The sequence below is a fragment of the Orycteropus afer genome, unplaced genomic scaffold (assembly GCF_000298275.1).
Source record: "Orycteropus afer afer isolate SDZICR_OR568_19922 unplaced genomic scaffold, OryAfe1.0 scaffold00326, whole genome shotgun sequence".
Lineage (NCBI taxonomy): Eukaryota > Metazoa > Chordata > Mammalia > Tubulidentata > Orycteropodidae > Orycteropus > Orycteropus afer.
The window spans coordinates 1,012,415-1,035,147 of record NW_006921913.1 but is presented as its reverse complement, the minus strand read 5'-3'; the positions used below and the strand labels follow the sequence as shown (position 1 = coordinate 1,035,147).

Genomic DNA, 22,733 nt, shown 5'->3' with positions numbered 1-22,733 from the left:
AGATAATTTATACATTTTTGATAGCTTAGACTCATAAGGAACTTTTCTCATGTAGAGTATATATGTGATATAGAAGTTCAGTTATAATAATGGGAAAATTTTACAGATAAAATATTTCAAGAACACATGCTTTCTATACTGTGAGACTAAGTTTATTTATTACTTAAAGTTATTAAAAACACTCTATAGAATGCATTCATGCTAGCAATACAATTCATATAAGTAAAATTTTTAAAGAAGTGATCAGTAAATTATGACAGAAAAATTTCATTAATAAGAAAATATGCATAAGTTAACTGGTATAGTAAAAACTTTATAATGTTGTTTTCGTGAAGAAAAACTTTCCTTTTCCTTATCCATGAACTGATCTTTGTATGTATACTTAAAATTATGTTATCCATATTAGAAGACTTCTAGAGTCCATCCATATTGAGATCTCTGTCACTTTGGGAAGAAAAAATCAAGATACAGTTTTATTTCTTCTAGTTCATTTCTACTTGATTTCTGAATTTTTTAAATGAAATGTCCAAAGCCAGTGCTTTCAATATACCATCATCAGTTTAAACTTTCCAATGGTAATCAGGAATTGTTGTTATACTCTGTAGTCTTCAAAAGTTTTTGGTATAGTTCTGACTTCAGAAACCTGGGATAGGAATCCCTTTCCATATGCATATACACTATTTTTTGAGCCTCTTCAAAACATGTTTGAGTGGGTTCTTGCATGTTTTTAATGATGGTTTCCCTTGTAGCACTGTCAATGTTAATCTGAAAAGTGAAATTACATGTAGAACATAAATAGGAATAATTCCACCAACTTTATGAAAACAACATATATATACGTATATAAAATGAAAAAGTTATGCCCTCTTTACTTTTCAGTAAGGAGCCCTGGTGGCACAGTGTTTACAGTACTTGGCTGCTAACCATGAGGTTGGAGGTTTGAATCCACCAGCCACACTGCAGAAGAAAGATGTGTCAGTCTGCTTCCATAAAGATTACAGTCTTGGAAACCCTATAGGGCAGTTCTACTCTGTCTTAAGGTTGCTATGAGTCAGAACTGACTCAACAGCTACGGGTTTGGTTTCACATTTTTGGCTCCTTTTCAGTGGAACAGGGTAATTTTGTTTGCAGTTTCGTAGGTATCTAAAAAGATTTATAAGAGATAAACTGTGATTTTCTTAAAAGTAAATATCCACCTCCACATCCCAGATGGGTGGGGGGGAACCCTACAAGTTCCAGAAACCATTGCTTACTTAGCAGGATACCAGTGGTTTGTTAGTAGCAGTCTACAAACAAGGAAGTTTATGAACTGGAGGTCTCTTTTAAGGAAAGGGGAAGTGGTGCTATTTTAAAATTTGTCCTCCTTAATAGTCACAAATGTTGGTTTAATTGAATATTCCCTTAAATGGGAAGAGAGTGAGGAGAAGTAGAGAAAGAGGGAAGATAAGTGGTTATTTAAATAAACCAAGTATTTTCCAGTTAAGAGTTTTGGGGAACAAGTTGATCATATAGGACTGTCCCAAGTGACAGGAATCTTACATGCCATCTTCTATCCTTAACCCCTTAAAAAGAATTTTCATTCTCATTTTCTCTCCACCAGGAAGGGTTTCAACACATCTGTTTCACTCATGACTATTTCTTTAGGCTGCTGTAAGTGATTGGCAGTAACATCAATACAAATGTCTGTTGGTTTTGCTAGTTTTAAAGGGATAAATGAAGGCTGGCATGGTGGGTTCTGGTGTAGTGGAATGGACTTTACCCAATATCATTGGGGTGTTAACATGCCTATTTATTATATCTGTAGTTCTTTCTGATCAGGACTAATTCTTCTTTCAAAGACTCATCTTGTTGTTCTTTTTTTTTTTTTTTAAAAAAAAAAAAAAAAAAAACCTTTGCTGTGAGAGGCTTTGGAGCCAGACAAGCCTTCATTTTAATACTAACTCTTAGTATTAATTAAGTGCCACACTTAATTGCTGTGTGATACTAGACAAGTTAGTTAATTTCTTAGGTTTTCTGATCTGTAAAATAAGTCCATCTATACTGACTTTAGGAGCTCTGGTGGCATAGTGCCTCAGGCATTTGACTGCTAACCAGAAGGCTGGTGGTTCAAACCCACCAGCCACTCCTTGGAAGGAAGGTTCTGCAATCTACTTCCATTGCGATACTGCGTCAGAAGCCCAAGGAGGGGTCGTTATGAGTTGCAGTGGGTTTTTATACTGACTTTAAGAAGCCCTGGAGTACAGCAGTTAAGTACTTGGCTGCTAACTGAAAGGTCAATAGTTCAAATCCACCAGTCACTTTTCAGGGTAAAGCTATGACAATCTGCTTTTGTAAAGATTTACAGTCTTGGAAACCCTATGGGGCTTTTCTGCTCTGTCTTAAAGGGTCTTACTATGAGTCAGACTTGACAGCAATGGATTTATTTCTTTGGTGTACTGACTTTATAGCATTACAGGAACAATGGATGTGAAGTGCCTGACATATAATGGGTGCTTGACAGATATCAGTGCCCTCCCAGGGATGTATTCATTTTCATTTGCCATCATTGTCTGGTGTTTAGTTACCTCTCTAGGGGACTGTGGCTGGATGTAAATCTTATAAAGCTTCTTTGCCATAGAAATTCTGCTTCTCTGTGAGGCAATTTTCTTATAGGTTTCACATGCCATCCAGAATGTAATATTCTCGTCACTGTGCTCCATTTTTAAGTATGCTGCATAGACTACTGGGCCATCTAAAAGGAGTGGAAAAATTTATTTATTTTATGGGTCAAAAAGATAAAATATGAGCAATATTTAATGCAGTTTAAATCAAATTCTGAATCAAAGTACCTAAATTATTTAACGAGTGAATATTATATTATAATATAATATGTAAGACTAAAGTTCAAATATATGAAGCATATTTTGGTAATGCCAGTCAGAAATGAGGTCACTGCTTTATTCTGAGTTACTCAGAGCAATATACCTACCAGTATGGATGGTTCTACATAGATGGATGAATCTCTGTGCATGAAGCTGACATGAAAAATCTATGACCTTGAGCAAAATTGCAGGTAAGAGAAGGGTTTAAAATATATACAGGCAGGTCATGATTGGAAGTAAAATGTCCAAGACAAGTAGAAGTGATATATTGTCCAGGTGCCACAGCCTGGGCTACTTTTCAATATCCAGTCAGTGCAGGAGGACATAGATTAAAAATTCAATTTCAAATTCATGGTTTATGGTTCTAAGCAGAAATAAAGGACCAGGCAAGAAATAGAATTCAGATGCAATATTGAAAGTTATCTCAGGAAGTAGAATAGGGCAGTGATATGTTCAGCATAAGTATAAAATTATACTTGATGCCAGAGATGGCTACCCTCAGCTATGATCTTTCTGGACTGAGTAAATAAGGGGAAACACATGGGAGGAGCTTTTCCTATCGAGTCACTATTTTGTAGGCACTAGTGTCTGGTGGCATAATGGTAAAGTTCTGCACTGCTAATCAAAATGTTGGTTGTTGGAACCCACCAGCTACTCTGTGGGAGAAAGATGTGGCAGTCTATTTCCCTTAAGATTACAGCCTTGAAAACTCCATATGGGAGTTCTAGTCTGTCCTGCAAGGTTGCTGTGAATCAGAATTGACTAGACAGCAATGGGTTTGATTTAGTCTTTGTGAAATGAGTTAGGGAAGCTCTCACAATTCTAACGCATTAACCAAAATCTTCAGGAGAACCAGTATTTTCAAGGTTCAAAATGAGCCATTTAAGGGATGTATTAAGTTTCTTTTGGTCACTAGTAGGCCTCTTAGCATATCTGAGAAATTGAATGGCTAAATGATAAAACAACAATGCAACTTTTAATTGATATTAATGGAAATGTGCATTTAGGCACACTGAATGTATGACCACTTAGTGAATGATTGTTAGCAAAAGGTTTTGATTAACAATATCTTGGTGAGTATCTTATCATTATTAGTAAGCTAGCCCAGGGACCAGTGAAATGTGGGTGTTTGTCCTGGGGGCAGGCTGGGTAAGCGAGCAGATCAGGGGAGACAAGGAAATGAGCAGAGCAGTTTAGGACAGCAATGGGAGACAAACTTGTCTGTCACTTTGTTGTACTGCAGTGGCTTGAGTGTTGTTGTGGGGATGGAGGCTATGCTATCGGTGTTTCTAATGGCAGGAGATTGGTCATCAGCTCCACGGTGGACAGGTTTCAGCAGAGCTTCCAGACTAAGACAGACTCAGAAGAAGGAAGAAGCCATCCACTTCTCAAAGAATAGGCCAGTGTAAACGTTATGAATAGCAGTGAAACACTTTCTGCTATATTACTGGAAAACTTTATGAATAGCCCTGAGACATTGTGCGATATAGTGCCAGCAGATGAGCTGCTCAGGTCAGAAGGCACTTAAAATACAACTGGGGAAGAGCTGCCTTCTCAGAGTAGAGCCAGCCTTAATGATGTGGATAAAGTAAAGTTTTAGGGACCCCCATTTGCTAATGTGGCATGTCTCAGGATGAGAAGAAACAGCTGCAAACATCTATTAATAATCAGAACATGGAATGTACAAAGAATGAATCTAGGAAAATTGAAAGTTGTCAAAAATTAAATGGAACGTGTAAAGATCAATATCCTAGGCATTAGTGAACTGAAATGGACTGATTTAGGCCATTTTGAATTAGATGGTTGTGGTAGTTCAGTTTGTGTGTCAACTTGGCTGGGCTTGGTTGAGTGGCTGGGCAGCTGGATGTGGTACTCCCCATGATGAGATTGGTCATCAACTCCATGGTGGAATCTACTGGGAGCAGGTGAGTAGCTGCCTTAGGGAATGTGGTCTGCTTTCTGTATATAAGCAGAAGCCTTGGGGAATGGTCTCTAGCTTATGGCATGCTTGGATCTTGCATGTAGCTGTGTCATAGTTCTGCCTGCCTTGGGACTTACAATGGACTTGAATTAATGGACTTCTGTGTGTTTTGGTAACATCAGGACTGTGCCTTTTTACTTGTCAACCTTGGGCTTAGCAGCCTCAGCAGCCAGCAACTGTCTGACTGAAGAAAAGCCTCTAGCTTCAGTGGGCCAGGAGCTGGAGGCAGAGCTGAAGCCCAAGGCTGAGGGGCTTTCACCCAGCTCCTAGAGCTTTGTACTTTGAATTTGGACTTAAAGTCTCCAAATTGTAAGAGAATAAACTCTTGTTTGTTAAAGCCATCCCATTTGTGGTATTTTCTGTTAGAGCGGCTCTAGGTAACCAGAACAATGATCATATGATCTACTATGCTGAGAATGGCAAATAGAAGAAGAATGGTGTGGCATTCATCATCACAAAGAATGTAGCAAGATCTATCCTGCAGTACATTGTTGGCAGTGATAGGGTAGTATCCATATACCTACAAGGAAGACCAGTTAATACTACTATTATTCAAATTTACACACCAAACACCAAAGCCAAAGATGGGAAAACTGAAGATTTTTACCAACTTCTGAAGTCTGAAATTGACCAAACATGCAAACAAGATGTGTTAATTATCACTGGTGATTGGAATGCAAAAGTTGGAAACAAAGAAGAATCACCGGTAGTTGGAAAATATGGCCTTGGTGATAGAAGCAGTGCTGAAGATTGCGTGATAGAATTTTCCAAGACCAATGACTTATTCCTTGCAAATACTGTTTGCAACAACACAGATGGTGGCTGTACACAAGGACTTACTCATTGAGATGTTTCAACGCATCGATGCTGCACTAGAGGCACTCACTTGACTATGCCAAGAGATTGGGAAGACTGCTGCCTGGACAACTGACTGGAAGAGATCCATATTTGTGCCAATTCCAAAGAAAAAGTGATCCCACAGAGTGTGAAAATTATTGAACAATGTCATTGATATCACACGCAAGTAAAATGTTACTGAAGTAACTACATTGCAGCAGTATATTGACAGAGAACTTCCAGAAACGCAAGCTGGATTCAGAACAGGACGTGGAGTGAGGGATATCATAGCTGATGTCATATGGATCTTGGCTGAAAGCAAAGGATACCAGAAAGATGTTTATTTGTGTTTTATTGACTATGCCAAGGCATTCAATTATGTGGATCATAACAAATTGTGGATTACATTGAGAAGAATGGGATTTCCAGAACACTTGATGGTACTCATGAGGAACCTGTACATAGACCAGGATGCTGTTGTTCAAACATAACAAGAGGATACTGCATGGTTTAAAATCAGGAAGAGAGTGCTTCGGGTTTGTTTCCTCTCACCATACTTATTCAATCTGTTTGCTGTGCAAATAACCCAAGAAGCTGGATTATATGAAGAAGAATGTGGTATCAGTATTGAAGGAAGGCCCATTAATAACTGAGATAAGGAGATGACACAACTTTGCTTGCTGAAAGTGAGGATGACTTGTGGCACTTACTGATAAAGATTAAAGACTATAGTCTGTAGTGTGGATTACCCCTCAACATAAAGAAAACAAAAATCCTCACAATGGGACCAATGAGCAGCATCAAGATAGATGAAGGGAAGATTGAAATTGGCAAAGACTTCACATTACTTGGTTTTACAATCAATGTCAATAAAAACAGCAGTGAAGACATCAAAAGATAACTTTGCATTAGGCAAATCTGTTGCAAAGTACCTCTTTCAAGTGCTGAGGAGCAAAGATGTCTCCTTGAAGACTAGGATTCACCTAACCCAAGCCATGGTATTTTCAATCACCTCATATGCACGTGAGAGCTGGACAATGAATAAGGAAGACCGAAGAAGAGTTGATGCTTTTGTGGTGTTGGAAAAGAATGCTGAAAGTACTGTGGACTGGTAAAAGAACTAACAAATCTGTCCTGGAAGAAGTGCAGGTAGAATGCTCCTTGGGAGTGAGAATGGCCAGGCTTTGTCTCACTTACTTTGGTCATATTGTCAGAAGGAACTATTCTTTGGAGAAGGATGTTGTGTTTGGTAAAGTGGAGGGTCAACAAAAGAGGAGAAGGCTCTTGACAAGATGGGCTGACACGGAGGCTACAGCAATGGGCTCAGTAGTAGGGATTGTGAGGCTGGCACAGGACAGGCAGTGTTTCGTTCTGTTGTACATAAGGTCACTACCAGTCAGAGACAACTTGATGGTACATAACAACACCAAAAACAACGTCATTATCTTTTATTAGAAATAATGATATTCATATATAATAGCAACAACAAGTAAGTCACACTTTCCTGGAGCTTCACATAAGAGATGAGATTGTGTTTCTAAGCACAAGAAAGCAAGGCTCCTTGTCCCTTTGGCTTTCACTGGTTCTGTTATCAGTGATGCAGGGTAGCAGGAAATAATTAATGTATTTTATATCTAATAAAAAGAAATCAAATGAAGGCAGCATCTGAATACAGAGGCACTAGAATTGGGAAAAACTGGTTATCTGCAAGAAATATGCTATCCTAGAAATAGACAAAATTAGAGCATGGTCTAGTATGTTCACATGAGCAAGCATAGCCTTCACGACACTGAATGGGAAACGATTCAACAGGAACATCTGTTTGGAGGATTACATGGAATGCAGAGGATGTAAAGAAATGTAACATAGGAAATGCTATGGATTGGAAACATTCCTATCAATGGGGGAGTACATTTTAATTTAGATATCAATCAAGTAGTTTATTTTCACACTAAAATGATTTCAATATGTCCCTCACCTCATTGTAGGTAGAGAAAGATGGCAGCAGAGAACACAGATGCAGCAATTGGTGATCCTCTAAGAGAAATACCCGAACGGGTAGGCAAATGAGCAAAATGAATAAATAAAACAAAAATCCAGTTCTAGCTTAACAAGTAAAGCTGAAAGCTGACATTTTGCATAGTATATTTAAAGAAACAGAGTTCCTTTAAAAGGGCAATTTACTTAATTTGTACTTAGGAATTTTGACTGAATACTTCAGTAGGAACTAAGAAGGACACTAAAATAAAGAAATGAGCTGTGGAAAAGAAGACTTTAGATAACATCTACAGATTGAAGTTGAACATTTTGTTTTCACCAACTTCTTAGATAGATTGAGTTGGCGGGTTGGGGAATGGAGAAGATCTGGAAATCAGTATTAGATTCTAAGGTATAGTATTCAGAATTCATGTTCATATTTTTGTTTAGCTTAATTGTATAGTAAAATGTTTCTAGATTCTCATTCCACCTCATGGTTCAATTCCTGGCATACTCAAATCCTTTGCTAAAGCCATCTTCATGTTGCTATACATATTTTTATAGAGGTACTTAATGTGTAGATAGCAGTTTTGTTCTCAGTTACTCCCTTTCTTGTAGGATGATTATACTTCTAAGACATATTGACTTTGGCCTAGCCATTGGACTTGGTATAGCCAATGAAATACATGCAAAAATGCTACATGCAGGTTCAAGCAGAAAGTGGAAGAAGAACATATCCTGCCATTGCTGTACTCCTGCTCTGCCAATCGTCATGAAAGCAGAACATTCCAGAAAAGATCTGCTGCTTTTTAGCCTCCGGGCCGGAATGAAGACATGTGCAATGGGACTGGAACTGACCCCAGTTGTCATGGAATATGAGAGAGAAATTACCTTTATTTATTTATTTATTTTTGTAAAGTGCTGAGATTTTAATTCCATTTGTTACTGCATCATAATCTGCAGAAAGCTGACCTGAACTGCTCAAACACTGGTGTGAAGAGTGAATAAACTCAGGTGATTGGGGCCTTTTACAGAATTCTGTCCCCAAAAGGTTAATTTCTGTCTGAGTATGCTTTGAGTTACCCAAGCAAGCAGCTGAAAATGCATTTGTGTACAAGTATTCAAGGAATCTTAGTAATCATTAAAGTCAGAACTGAATGGCTCAGATTAGAATTTCTACTGACTCACAGTACAAGCGAATTACAAGGCAGAGAAGCCTTTTTCCAAATCAGGCAATGTAAGCCATCCTGAAGTTTTAAATGATACTTTTTTCTTGAGTATTGAGCTCAAGAGTGTGTAGTTCTGCTTGAGCAGAGTGAATAAGGAATAAACAACAGAATTATTCATTTAAAATAAAAGGATAGAAGAAATAGGTTATGTCTTTTCCTTGTAGAATAAGAGTGACACCTTTGGGACTCTTTAGCTTGTTCTTAAACAAGCTGCTGAAATTAGTATTTCTGTGACATACAAGGTGACAAATGCCAATATTCTTGATGTAGAAGTAAAACCTGATATTTTTCGTGGTTGACTAAGAACAGTGGCTGATATATTCCAGGGTAATGCTATCTGCAAGGCGGCAAGTTTCGTAAACAAAACAAAACAAAACCCACTGCTATCAAGTGAATTCCAGCTCACAGCAACCCTATAGGACAGAGCAGAACTGCCCAAAGGTTTTCCAGTGTTGTAAATCTTCACAAAAGCAGATTGCCTCACCTTTCTCCCAAGGAGTGGATGGTGGGTTCCAACTGCCGACTTTTTGGTTAGCAACAGAATGCTTTAACCACTGCACCACCACTGAAATGTGCCTAACTTAATTTTAAATCCACTTTATTTTCAATGTATACTACTGGGAATAATGAATTCCATATTTTTTTTACCAGGTTCTGTGAAGTTTTATAGTAAATTTTTTGTCTTATTAAAATTCTCTGCTTTGGCTTTTATGATATTAGTCATTTTTTATTTTTCTTCTACCCTCTCTTATTTTGTTATTATAAAAACAGTTGAAAACACTATGGATTGTTTTTAAATACAGAAAATGTCTAACAAAAATAATTATTGTTGTTAATATTTTGGTATATTTTTCTTTTATTTTTTAAGTCTTTTCTTTATGTAACTGCCTATCTAGCTAGCATTCATTGATCTACACATGCACAAAAGAAAGAATTTCAAAATGTACTTAATATCATTGAGCAAACACCTTCTCCTCATTAGTCTTAATGTTTATATAGTAGTCCATTGCAGGCTTCTTGTTGTCGTTAGGTGCCGTCGAGTCGAACCCGACTCATAGCCACCCCTCCTTGGGTTTCTGAGGCAGTATCATGGAAGTAGATTGCCCAACCTTCCTTCCGGGGAGCAGGCTAGACTATAATATATTTACCCACCCTACTATGGAACATTTAGATTGTTTTCTTTTTCCGTTGTTGTTATGAATTATCCTATATTGAACATTTTGGTTTATAAACCTATGAATGTATAATATTTTCTTAGAATTGATTCAGAGGAATAGAATTACTAGACTGAAGATATATTTTTGACTCTTAATATATACTGTTAAATTCCTTTCAGAAAATTTCATTACCACCAACAGTTTAGAAGTGTCTACTCATTCGAACTCTTTTGAATCTGATGGGGTGAGACTAGTGACTTATAAATGTTTACATTTGTATTTTTAAAATATTATGCTTAAACGTCTTTTTTCCTTTTTACTGATCTTTTCTAAGTTTTCTACAAATTTCTATTTTTTGTCCATTTTTCTCTTGCAGTGTTAATGTTTTCTTGAATTTTTAGTTCTATTTATATGCTAAAGACAATACCTTTGTCTTATTTATTGCCTATCTTCTATTTTCTTTTTACATATTATTTTTTGCTTGTGTATTTTTTTTTGTGTGTTTATTTGTAAACTATCTAATCTGAGAAAGCCTCAATTCATCTCTGCAGTCCTGCTTTGAATCTCTTATTGAAAGATTGCACTTTTATTACAGAAAGCTCTCTAAAATGAAAATATGGCCATAACCCTGTTCATAACCTTTCAACATTTTCTCATTGCTCTAATGATGAAGGCCAGGTTTTTTGGTAGTGCCTGCAACAGCCATTCTTCTCAGCCACTTCTAGGTCACTCCTGGACAGGCAGTCTTTGTTTGAGTCCTGGTATTTCTGGACATGCAACGTATTGCCCCCATACTGTTGTATATACAGTTCCTTCTGTCTGGCAGCCTTTATATTCTGTTCTTCAAGACTCAGCTCAGGCATTGCAATATTTGGAAAACTTTCTCTGAATCCCCTAGGTTAGATAAGTGCTTCCTGTCAGTTGATAAATAGCACCCAGTGCACACCTATTTTAATTACAGCTCTATCTTTCTATACACTACACTCTATTGTATTTATTAGTTTACTTCTCTTATTCTCCCACTTGTTTGCAAATACTTTGAGGATTAGGGCTGCAGTTTATTAATCTTTGCCTGGTGGCTGCATGATGTCGGATATATAATAGGTTTCGAATGAATATTTGTCAATCCAGGCTTTTGGACCCCTTGTGCTTCTTCATTTTAAAGTGACTCTTCATATATTTTGAAACGTGAAAACTTAGGCCCTAATTATTCAGCATTCAGGAAGCACTGAAGATGAGAGGATTATATGTGCTGTGCTATTACTACTCAGTTTTCTGAGAGGAAGATAAGAAATACACTAACTGAACAGTGTTGTCTAAAAAAGGCAAGCTTTTTTCCTTTCTTTTTTTTTCCCCCTGGAAATGTCAAGATGTGCATGTGAAGTAAAAGGAGACAAAAATACTAAGTGGAAAAGGCTGAGGCAAGCCAGAGTAGGTGATATAAAGGTTGATGAAGGGAACCATGGCAACAGCAGCGGTTGACAAAGATTAGAAGGGATGATGGTGTAGGAAGCTGTTAACTCACAGTGAGCAGCAAAGAATCTCTCACAGAAGAGAGCTAATAGAATAGCTCTTCCTTTGGATTCAGGATACGCACTAGGGAACATCAATGCCTAGCAGGAATTTCTAATGGCCACTTTGTGCCACAATGAAGGTGGGGATGCACCACCCAGCTCAGATAGTTCATCAGTGTGGAGCAGTGTTCATTGCTTTCAGCAAAAAATCAAAACCCAAACTCAATCCATTGAATGGGATCTGACTCATAAAGACACCTTCTTGGGTTTCCAAGGTGGTATCACTATGGAAGTAGATCTTCCTTTCAAGGAGTGACTGGTTTGAACCACCAGACTTCTGGTTAGCAGTCAAATGCCTTGGGCACTACACCACCAGAGCTCCAATATGGCATTATTCTGGATATTATTATTCTTGGCATTTCCAAGAATGTCTCCAGTAATTTTGATAATTCAGAAAGGCAGGAAAGTATAGGGGACATCCAAGATTCTTTAAATTAATACCAACCCTGTCAGATTCAGAACAGTTGTCCGTCTGAAATGACTTAACTGTATGGCTGCTCTTCATCCGTGCTGAAGCATCTTGAACTGGGCAGAGAGAGACGTTCTGTCTCACTTGAAATCATCGCTGCAAATTTTGAATGAACATTCAGCTTTGGACAGTCTTCTTACTACCCTTCCTAGATACCATGGCCTTCTAAATCTCAGAAACTATTTCATAACTATATCAGTTGCCATCAAGTCGATTCTAATTCATGGCAATCCCATGTGCTACAGAGTACAACTGCTCCATAGGATTTTCATGGTTGTGACCTTTTGGAAGCAGGTTTCCAGGCTATGCTTCTGAGGCACCTCTGGGGGAGTTCAAACACCAACCTCTTAGTTAAGAGTAGTACTCATCTGTTTGCATTACCCAGGGACTTCTACCTGCCTATCTTTAAATTAACAGCGTTCCCTCTCCTCAACACTTTCTGTTAAAACTTCACTAACATAGACTTAGTCAGATGAAGATAACCTCATCTTTCCTTCACCAAATCAACCATCATACCAGTGTCTGTACCTACCCTCTTTAACTTCCTTCCTAATAGAGTGGAAGAAGTGTCTCTGTTTCTTTTGTGCTTGTCAAACAATTTTTCTGGCTCTCACCTAATTTTGCCATCTCCATTGCTTTGCATGTCTCCATTGCTCTTACAATTATTCCCACTCTTGTCTATGTTATCAGTTTCCTCCTCTCTAATCATTCATTTCTGGTAGCGTAGTGAGGGGTCACTATGAGTCAGATCTGACTCGATGGCATATAACAACAACAACAACAACAACAGTGACTAAGCCACTTGACTCTAACCAGAAGGCTGGCGGTTCAAACCCACCAGCCACTCCTCGGAAGAAAGGTTGGGCAGTGTACTTCAGTAGTGATTCCGCCTTGGAAACCCAAGGAGGGGTCGCTATGAGTCAGGCCTGACTCGTTGACACATAGCAACAACAACAATCATTCATGGGCATCATCATGTAAGTATGCTACCATATTTCTGGATTAAAAACAATAACAAAATAGCCTTTTATGCAGCCATTTGTGTTTGTCTTGCCTTTGGAATTCCTTTCTGGGTGTTACTAGCAGATATTTTGATCACTATTTTCTACTTTATCCTGATGTGCCTGTTTTGTATTTAATTGGGTCTCCCCAGCCCCCAAATATGTGTTGAAATCCTAACCTCTGTACCTATAAATGTGATCCTGCTTAGAAATAGGATTTTTCTTTTTGTATGTTAATGAGTCTTTTGAGTACACTTCTGAGTAAGAGAGCATAATAAATACAGAGATACATAAGGGAAGACAGATGCCAAGGAACAACAAGGATGTCAAGGACTGTGGACACCAGAAACTAAGAGAGCTATTCACAGAAGGAATCTACATAGTTTTCTATGACCTTGATTTGGACCCTTAACTTCCAGGACTGTGAGAAAATAAAATTCTCTTGTTTAAACCACAATTTCTATTTATTAAAAGTTACAACAACTCTAATTAACTAGGACAGTGCCATAACGGGAAGGTTCTCCTGTTTTCTTCTAAGGGATTTTCAGTTTTTGAAATATATTTTTTTCCCATATTACTTTATTTGCCACATGCCACATTTTTTTTAAAAGCATAAAGACTAAGACCTAAATATTTATTGAATTAATATTGAACAAAGGAACATACTATTTTTTTAAAAGTATTTTTGACCCACATTTTAAAACTTATTGGTCTAACATTTAGAAGAATCTAGGTTATTAATATCCTTAAGGTCTAACTAATGTCTGAAATTTTCTATAGTTCTGTTCTCATGTTGATCATTTTCTTGGATCCCCATTTCCTAGAAGGAAGTTAAATATTATTATTACTTAATAGATTCCCAGAAAACATCTCCTAAGCCAATTCTTGTTCATTTAGTTATACCACTCCCTTCCCATGTCAGTTTCTGGACTACATGTTCTTAGAAACAGTCTTTTAGTCTATGTAAAAATAGCACTTCCATATCTTAACTCAAGGAACTCTGGTGGTACAGTGGTTAAGTGCTTGTCTGCTAACTGAAAAGTCAGTAGTTTGGACCCACCAGCCACTCTACAGAAGAAAGATGAGACAGTCTGCTTATGTAAAGATTTACAGCCTTTGAAACCCTAAGGGCAGTTCTACTCTGTCCTATAAGGTCACCATGAGTTGGAATTAAGTTTAAGGCAATGGGTTTTTTTTTTTTTTTTTTTGGTATCTCTTAGCTCAAGGAAGCACTTTGCTAGTGTCATTGGTTAATATAAACACACTTTTATTCTTGGCTTGTTTCATGTTTCTGTTAGTTTTATAATTTTGGTTGGATGATCCATAAAGTGATTTCTTTGTCACCTTTTTATAATGTGATTATGGAATCTTTACATAGATTTTACAGGAGTTCTATTCTTATACTGTTTTTAAAAAGAGCAATGTCTTCCTGTCTTCAACTTTTGTATATATTTTGCTTATTCTCATGACATTAGATGTCAAAAATGATAATTGTAGGAGTTCTGGCAAGATGGCAGAAAAGGCAGACATGGTACAAAGACCCTCTGCAAAAAAGCAATGAGAAATCAATTGAAACCAATACCGAAAATGATCCTGGAACCCTGAGCTTTGAAGGGAAGGGTAAAGAAGTGGATTAAATACAAACTAATAGAAGAATCTGAATTAAAACAGTGAGTGAGGAGACACACAGAGCTGCAGACTGCTGGATGTCCTGAGGGCATAGGCATTTTGAATATTTCCCAGTAGCAACTTAAGAATCAGCTCTGTTCACCAAAGACTGCATGGGCAAGGACCGCATTGGTGCCTGACAGCAAGAAAGGAAAACAGTGAAGAAGGAGACAAATAGACCTGTGGACTGCAAGCAGCTGTCCTGAGGGCACAGCCATTTGGAATATTTGCAAGCAGCATAGCCATTTTGAATATATGCAAAAGGAGTTTTTACCTGGACAGAGACCTAAGAATAAGCTCTGCTTGCTGAGGACAGGATGGGCAACCACATTGGAGGCTGATGAGTAGAAAGGTGTGATATTCCTCTTGTTACTCTTATACCCCACATCCTATGGTGAACAGAAGTGTAGCCATCCCATGTCTCCACACATCTTCTTGACCAGCAGGAATTCCATCCTGGTCTGTGCTCTGACAGAACCTTCCATGTCCTGCTCCCCACAGTTCTGTTTTTGTTTTGAAATTATTCTTTTTATCTTTCTCCTTTCTTCCTTTTTTTTTTTCTCTTTCCCATTCATGATTCTTGCCCCCCCCCCCATTTTTCCTGGTTCCCTTCTTTTACCTTTCTTTTGGTTATTCCTGTACCTTGTTTTTCCTTTTGCAGTTTTCCCATTTTTTTCTTTACTATTCTTTTACTCTTACTTTTTTCTCTCACTTCTCCCACCCCAGATATTGTGACTTTTTTTTTAATTCTCTTTTTTCTCATTATCTTTCTTCTATCCTTTTGAAATATATTTTGAAAATTTTTCTTCTCATATGTTGCATTTCTTTTTTTGTGTGTGATTGTTCCCATTTGTTTATGCAGTTTAAGTTCTTTTGGTCCCTTCTTTTCCATTTGTGTGTGTGTGTGTGTGTGTTTTATTATTATTTCCTGAGTGGGAGACAGGAACCATTCCAACACAACCCAACCATACCTGCAACTCCTGCAAACCCATCCACTGAGTGAGATTTGCTTTTGCACCAAGTGACCAACCATAGACTGTGGCTAATACCAACTGAACTCAACCTGAACTTCTCTTTATGCTAACAGTTACCTGTGCAAACACTCTCATTCTCTATCACATCCATCAGGAGACAAGTGGTGAGTGCCTAAGTGCTAACAATTACTGAATAGAGGAGCACAATACCCTGTATATATATTTGACATATATATCAAAACAAAATGAAAGATAAAAAATCTTGGGTTAATCACTCTAATATACAAGCACAAATTTAACATAAATACACCACCACCACAATGTCTTGGAGACAACAGACCATCAAAGTCCACAAAAAAAGCAAGATAAAGTAGTAGAAACAAGGGACCAGGATATAAATTCAGAAAACATCCTGGAAGAAGAAGCAGCATTGGAACTCCCTGATAAGCAATTCAAAAGAATTATATTTGGGTATCTTCAATGAACTGAGAGACAGATCAAGGAAAATACTGAAAAAAAAAAAAAAACAGGAAAACACAGACAAAACTCTGGAACAATTTAGGAAAACAATACAAGAACAGAGTGACAAAATAAACAAAAAGTTAGAAATGATACAACAAATAGAAATCCAGAAGATTAATACTAGATTACAAAAGCAGATAACACATTGAAGTGGCAAAGGACTAGAATCAAATAAATGGAAGACAGAATTAATGAGATTGAAGACAAATACCTCAATAATTCTTTGGGAAGAGATCAATCAGAAAAAAGGTCAAAAGAAAATGAAGAAAACCTAAGATTCATGTGGGATACCATCAAGAGGAATAAGCTACATGTAATCAGAATTCTAGAACAGGAAGAGACAGACAAAACTACAGAGAAAATTGTCAAAGATTTGTTTGAGAATCATAACAGAGAATTTCCCTGGTATGATGACAAAATGAGAATAAAATTCATTCAAGAAGTTTAATGAACTCCAAAGAGAAAATAACCAAGGCATATCATAATCAAACTCAGCAAAACTGAAGACAAAGAAAAAAATCCTGAAAGCAGCACAGGAAAAATGAAAAGTTACCTACAAAGGGCAACTAATAAGACTAACCTCAGATAAATCTGCAGAAACCATGCAAGTGAGAAGAAAAAATTTCCAACCAAGAATTAGACACCTAGCAAAATCGTCCTTCAAATGTGGTGGTGAAATTAGGACATTTCCAGATAAGCAGAAATTAAGGGAGTTTGTTAAAACCAGACCAACTTTACAAGAGATGCTAAAGGGGCTCTTTCACACCAATAACAACAACAACACCAATAAGAACCAATAACAGCAAACAACAACAGATGATTAACACACATGATGATATAACCCAGAAACCAACCCACTTATAGAACTATGCAAAGTAAAATAAGCTTACGAGACTGTAAACAGGGAACCAGGGACATGAATTGGTAAATGAGGACAACTACAAACCAGAAAGAGGGAATAAAGAGTATAGTTACAGAACTTCTAAATGGTGAGGGGGTCAAGACAATTGCAAAGCAGAACAGACTCTTTTAAATGTGGGAAGAAAATAATAAATCACAGGGTAACCTCAAAGAAAAATAATAAACCTTCACATCAAAATAAAAAAGAATACAAGCACAAATATTTAGCAAATACTAAAACAATAGCAATGAAGGAGATAATAACATAATTCATAAACAAAATGAGCTCAGCACAGAAAATTCCATATAAGAAATCAGCAACACCATGAAAAAACACATTAAAAAAAGATATCAATAAATTTATACTTGTTGATAATTATATTGAATGCCAGTAGATTAAATGCACCACTCAAGAGATGGAGATTTGCAGATTGGACAAGAAAATATGACCCATCATTATGCTGTTTACAAGAGACTCACCTTAGACACAAAGACAAAAAGAAAGACTAAAAATCAAAGGTTGGGAAAAGATATTAAAGCAAATGGCATCCAGGAGTGGCAATATTAATTTCTGGTGAAACAGACTTTAAGGCAAAAATAACCATAAGAGACAGGGAAGGACATTATATAATGATTATGGGATCAATTGAACAAGAGGACATAACCATAATAAATATCTATCCACTCAATTAAAGTGCCCAAAATACATAAAGCAGACTTTAACAGAATTGAAAAGACAAATAGATGACTCTACAGTAATAGTAGGAGACTTTAATACACATTTTCAATACAAGACAGAATACTGGAAAGAAACTCAACCAAGAAGCAGAAAAACAATGCAATCACCCAACTTGACCTTACAGACATCTACAGAGCACACCACCCCAAAACAGTAAAATATACATTCTTTTCCAACACACATGGAACATTCTCCAGGATACAAAATATGTTAGGCCACAAAGCAAGTCTCAATAATTTAGAAACATTGGGATACTGTAAAGCATCTTATCAGATCACAATACTATAAAATTAGAAATCAATATTAGGAAGACCAATAGAAAAAGAGCAAATGCACAGAAACTGAATAATACTTTCCTAAAAAATGACAGGGTAATAGGAGGAATGAAAAATGAAACAAACAAACAAAAAAATCCTCGAATCAAATGAGAATGAAAACACAACATACTAAAATCTTTGGGACATAGCAAAAGCAGTGATCAGAAGGCAATTTATAGCAGTAAATGCACACATCAAAAAAAAAAGAGAAAGATCCAAAACAACATGTTAACCCAACATCTCCAACAATTAGGAAAACAACAGCAGAAAAGCCTAAAGTCACCAGAGGAAAAGAAATAATAAGAATTCAAGCAGAAATAAATGAAACAAAAAATAGAAAGACAATAGAAAAAATCAACAAGACTAGAAGTTGGTTCTTTGAAAAGATTAATAAAATTAACAAACCCCTGGTGAACTTAAAGAAAAAGAAGGAGAAGATTTAAATAACATGAGTAAGAAATGAAAGGGGTGACGTCACAATAGAACCAACAGAAATAAAATGAATAATATCAGGATACTATGAAGAACTGTAATCCAACAAATTTGAAAACCTAGAAGAAATGGTCAGGTTTCTAGAAACACATTACTTACCTAAACTAACACAGACTGTGGTAGAAAATTTGAACAGACCCATAATAAAAGAAGAAGTTGAACAGGTCATAAAAAAATTACCAACAAAAAGGTCCTGGCCTGGAAGATTTCACTGGACAACTCCACCAATCATTCAGAGAAGAGTTGACACCAATCCTACTCAAACTTTTCTAGAACATACAAAAGGATGGAATCCTCCCAAATTCATTTTATGAAGCAACCATAATCCTGATAACCAAACCAAGCAAAGACACCACTAGAAAAGAAAACTATAGACCAATATCACTCATGATATTAATGCAAAAATCTTCAACAAAATCCTACCCAATAGATTCCAACAACATATCAAAAAAATAATACATCATGACTGAGTGGGGTTCATATCAGGTATGCAAGGATAGCTCAACATTAGAAAAACAATCAATGGAATCCATCACATAAGTAAAATAAAGGAAATGATTCACATGATCGTATCAATAGATACAGAAAAGACATTTGATAAAATCCAACACCCATTCCTTACAAAAACACTCAGAAAAATAGGAATTGAAGGGAAATTCCTCAACATTATAAAGGGCTTATATGCAAAACCAACAACCAACATTATTCTCAATGGAGAGAGACTGAAACCATTCCCCTTGCAAACAGAAACAAGACAATGGTGGCCTCTATCTCCACTTCTATTCAATATTGTATTGGAAGCCCTGGCCAGGGCAAAAAGGCAAGAAAGGGAAATTAAAGGCATCCAGATTGGTAAGAAGAAAGAAAACTAGTCCTATTTGTAGATGATATAATCTTGTACACAGAAAACTCAAGAAACCCAGCAAGAAGACTACTGGAATTTATTGAAAGACTTAGCATAGTGGCAGGATATAAGAGGAACATACAAAAATCAGTTGGATTCCTCTACCCCAGCAAAGAGGTGTCTGAAAAGGAAATAAGAAAACCAATACCATTTGCAATAGCTACAAAAACGATAAACTACTTGGGACTAAATCTTGCTTAGCATACAGATTGAGTAAGTGTAATGAAAAGATACAACAACACAGACATACTTGCCAAATAACTTTATTTTGTTTATGAAACTTCCAGAACTGGCACATAAACTCTTACATAATACGGCTTCATGTTTTGATTTTTTCTTAGTAATATTTGTCTTATATTTATCTGTTGACCACTTATTATGTATCCACTAGATACAAAGCACATTTTCAGTCTCTCAGGGGGAAGTATAGTGAATGAGAGTCAATCTACACTCTTAAGGAATTTACAATGTAGTGAGAGAATGGCTGTGGAAAAATCCCAATATACCAATACACCAGTAGTTACAATCAAAAGCAGAATGAATAACAATACCTACAAAATAGAAGAAGTAGGAAAAATATTTCTAGGTGTTTTCATGGAAAAGGCAGAGCTTAAATATTACTTCCAAGGTTGGGTAAGGTCTTGAGAGGTAGAATAGACAGAGAAGATGGAAAGAATCTTGAAGAAAAACCTGGAGCATAAGAGTTGTAGATACTGCAACACTCATGTTGGCAGAAAAACAGGTTATGAAGAAGCTCAGGTGGAGATGATATATTTTTAAGAAACACATTGGGATTAGTTAGGTAGAGAGCCCTGAAACCCAAGTTAGAAATTTTGGACTTTTGTGGTAGGCAGCTGAGAAAAGGGAATGATATTCAGAGACATGTAGTTACTTCTAATAAAAATAACTATCCATTTTTGTGTGCCTGCTCTGTGTCATTCACTGAAGTAGATCTTTTATATCTAACCTGCACAATAATGCTGAAAAGGTAGCTATTACTCCAATTGAACAGATAAAAAATATGAACCTGCAAGAGGACACTTTGCCAATGTTGCAAAGCATGGATTACTGACGGTTGAGACCTAAATTCATACTACTAGCAGAGAATCAATCTAACAGATTGAACATATGCTTTTGTCTTTTCCTCCCATTCCAATGTCCTAAACTTGACCAAAAAGGATATATTTTTAAAAAGTTTGACATTATACTGGGAAATTGGATCACATACTCTGAAGAATTCCTGAAAATTGCAAGGCAGTAATGATTTCATGGAATAAAGGTCTATAGCCTGCCCCAAAAGGTGAAAGCTTAGCTGGTGACTGTAGCTTGGAGGTGTGGTCATAGCAGTAGGGGAGGGGCAAGGAAGCAACCATCAGAATGACTGATTATAAGGTGTTTCTTTGTAAGCAGTTAGGGGTTCATACATCCTGCCATTGCCCTCTGGGCCAGGCAGTACTAGGTATCTCTCTATAAAAAAGGAGCATTAGGCACAAGCCCTTGAGTCAGGGAAAGCAGATAGTGCCCCAAGGTTACGGTAACCCTCAGGAAGAACAAAGGTACCCAGTCCAGAATAATCACCCTCACACCCCACTAATTAAAACATTTAAATCCTCTTCCACAGTCATCAGCTATAAACAGATAAAACATTCACAAAGGCTAACAGAGGATCCCCAAAAGACAGGTGGATAGTGAAAATTACTAAATGTTTGAAGGAAACAGATTCCACTAAAAAAAAAAAAAAAAAGGAACAAGCAGCAAACAGAGACTTTTCAGTATTCACCACATGTTTTTCTGTGTCTGTTTTCTAGTATTTATTATTTTTCTACTTTGTATTTTACTGTCATATGGACGTACTACACTGTAAATTCCGAGGAGTGTTAAAGTAATAACTACTGGTCACTGGAAGACAATTATATAGCAGGCACAACCTCCCAATTTCCAACCACAAACTCAACTGACTACTCACATGAATGTGCGTATTCATATTTCTAGCATTGAGTCTATGATTTTATCTCCATTTCTATTGTCTTTCATTTATACCATCTGCATGTTAACATGTACATGTAATTACAGACTAATTAATATGTGTTGCTGTTATTGTTATTGTTGTTAGGTGCCACTGAGTTGGCTTTGACTCATAGTGACCCTATGCACAACAGAACAAAACACTGCTCCACTTAAACCAGCCACTGATAAAGTTATGAACATACTTTGAAGAAAAGTTTTCAAACACCACTTTTCAAATTTACTATTACTTTTAAAGGCGCTAAGGAATGGTGAATTGTCCTTTTTTTTTTTCCCATCCTAACTTAAGAAGTGTGTGGTAAGAGTCTATTTCAAAACATGTTACTATTTAAGCATATTTCCCAAGGGATTTTACACATGTACTTGGGAAGAATAAATATTCACAGTGACTAATCTTGTTTTAATTAACACCAGAGAAAATAATAGTGGTTGACACAACCAACTATTTTCAGGTTTTCTTTTTTTAACTATGGCAGTTGTCATCTAGAACTTCTGTGAGAAGAGCAGCATGCAGACAGCACCTATTGGGCCCCTCTTACTGCTAAGAATGAAACTGCTAGTAATCTACAGACAGTATGTACGTAATACTCACATTTTGTAGCCATCAACTTTTCAAAAGACTGGGCCCACTGTAACACTTCCTCCAAAGTAAAGCTTTGAAAAGAAACAAATGGTGCTTGATTATACTGAATATATTCTCAAGGTTTTGCTGAACTAAATAGAAACATACTACACTGAAAAAATGCCAAAACTAGTTACACTCCATTGGTGTGTGGTCTTGGTCTACATTTTACTTTTACTTTCTAAATTTTTAAAATTGTAAAATAAGTATATGCTCATTAAGTGAAGTATGGAAAACATAGTAAAATAAATAGTAAAAAAAGAAGAAGAACCATTGGCCTATAATTTCCCTGTTCCCAATTACCACTACTGATATTTTAATGTATTTCCCTTTAATCTTTTAGTAATGTGTTGGTGTATTTTTTTTTTTTTTTAATTAGGATTTGGGTGAAGATTTACAGAGTAAATTCACTTTTCATACAGCAGTTCACATATACTTTGTCTCATGTCAATAACTTTATTTTGTTTATGAAACTTCCAGAACT

The 22,733-nt window shown here is 36.6% G+C and overlaps 1 protein-coding gene across 1 annotated transcript in view; it reads right to left on the bottom strand.

Annotated features, from left to right (window-relative positions):
- Positions 1 to 579: 579 nt before the first annotated feature.
- Positions 580 to 22,733, bottom strand: part of RGS13 (regulator of G protein signaling 13) — a 36,632-nt gene continuing 14,478 nt past the window's right edge. The window contains exons 2-4 of the mRNA XM_007952159.2: positions 22,220 to 22,281; positions 2,565 to 2,731; positions 580 to 765 (exon numbers count right to left, since the gene is read on the bottom strand). Of these exons, the coding sequence (XP_007950350.2) occupies positions 580 to 765; positions 2,565 to 2,731; positions 22,220 to 22,281 (415 nt within the window). The remainder of the gene's footprint in view (positions 766 to 2,564; positions 2,732 to 22,219; positions 22,282 to 22,733) is intronic.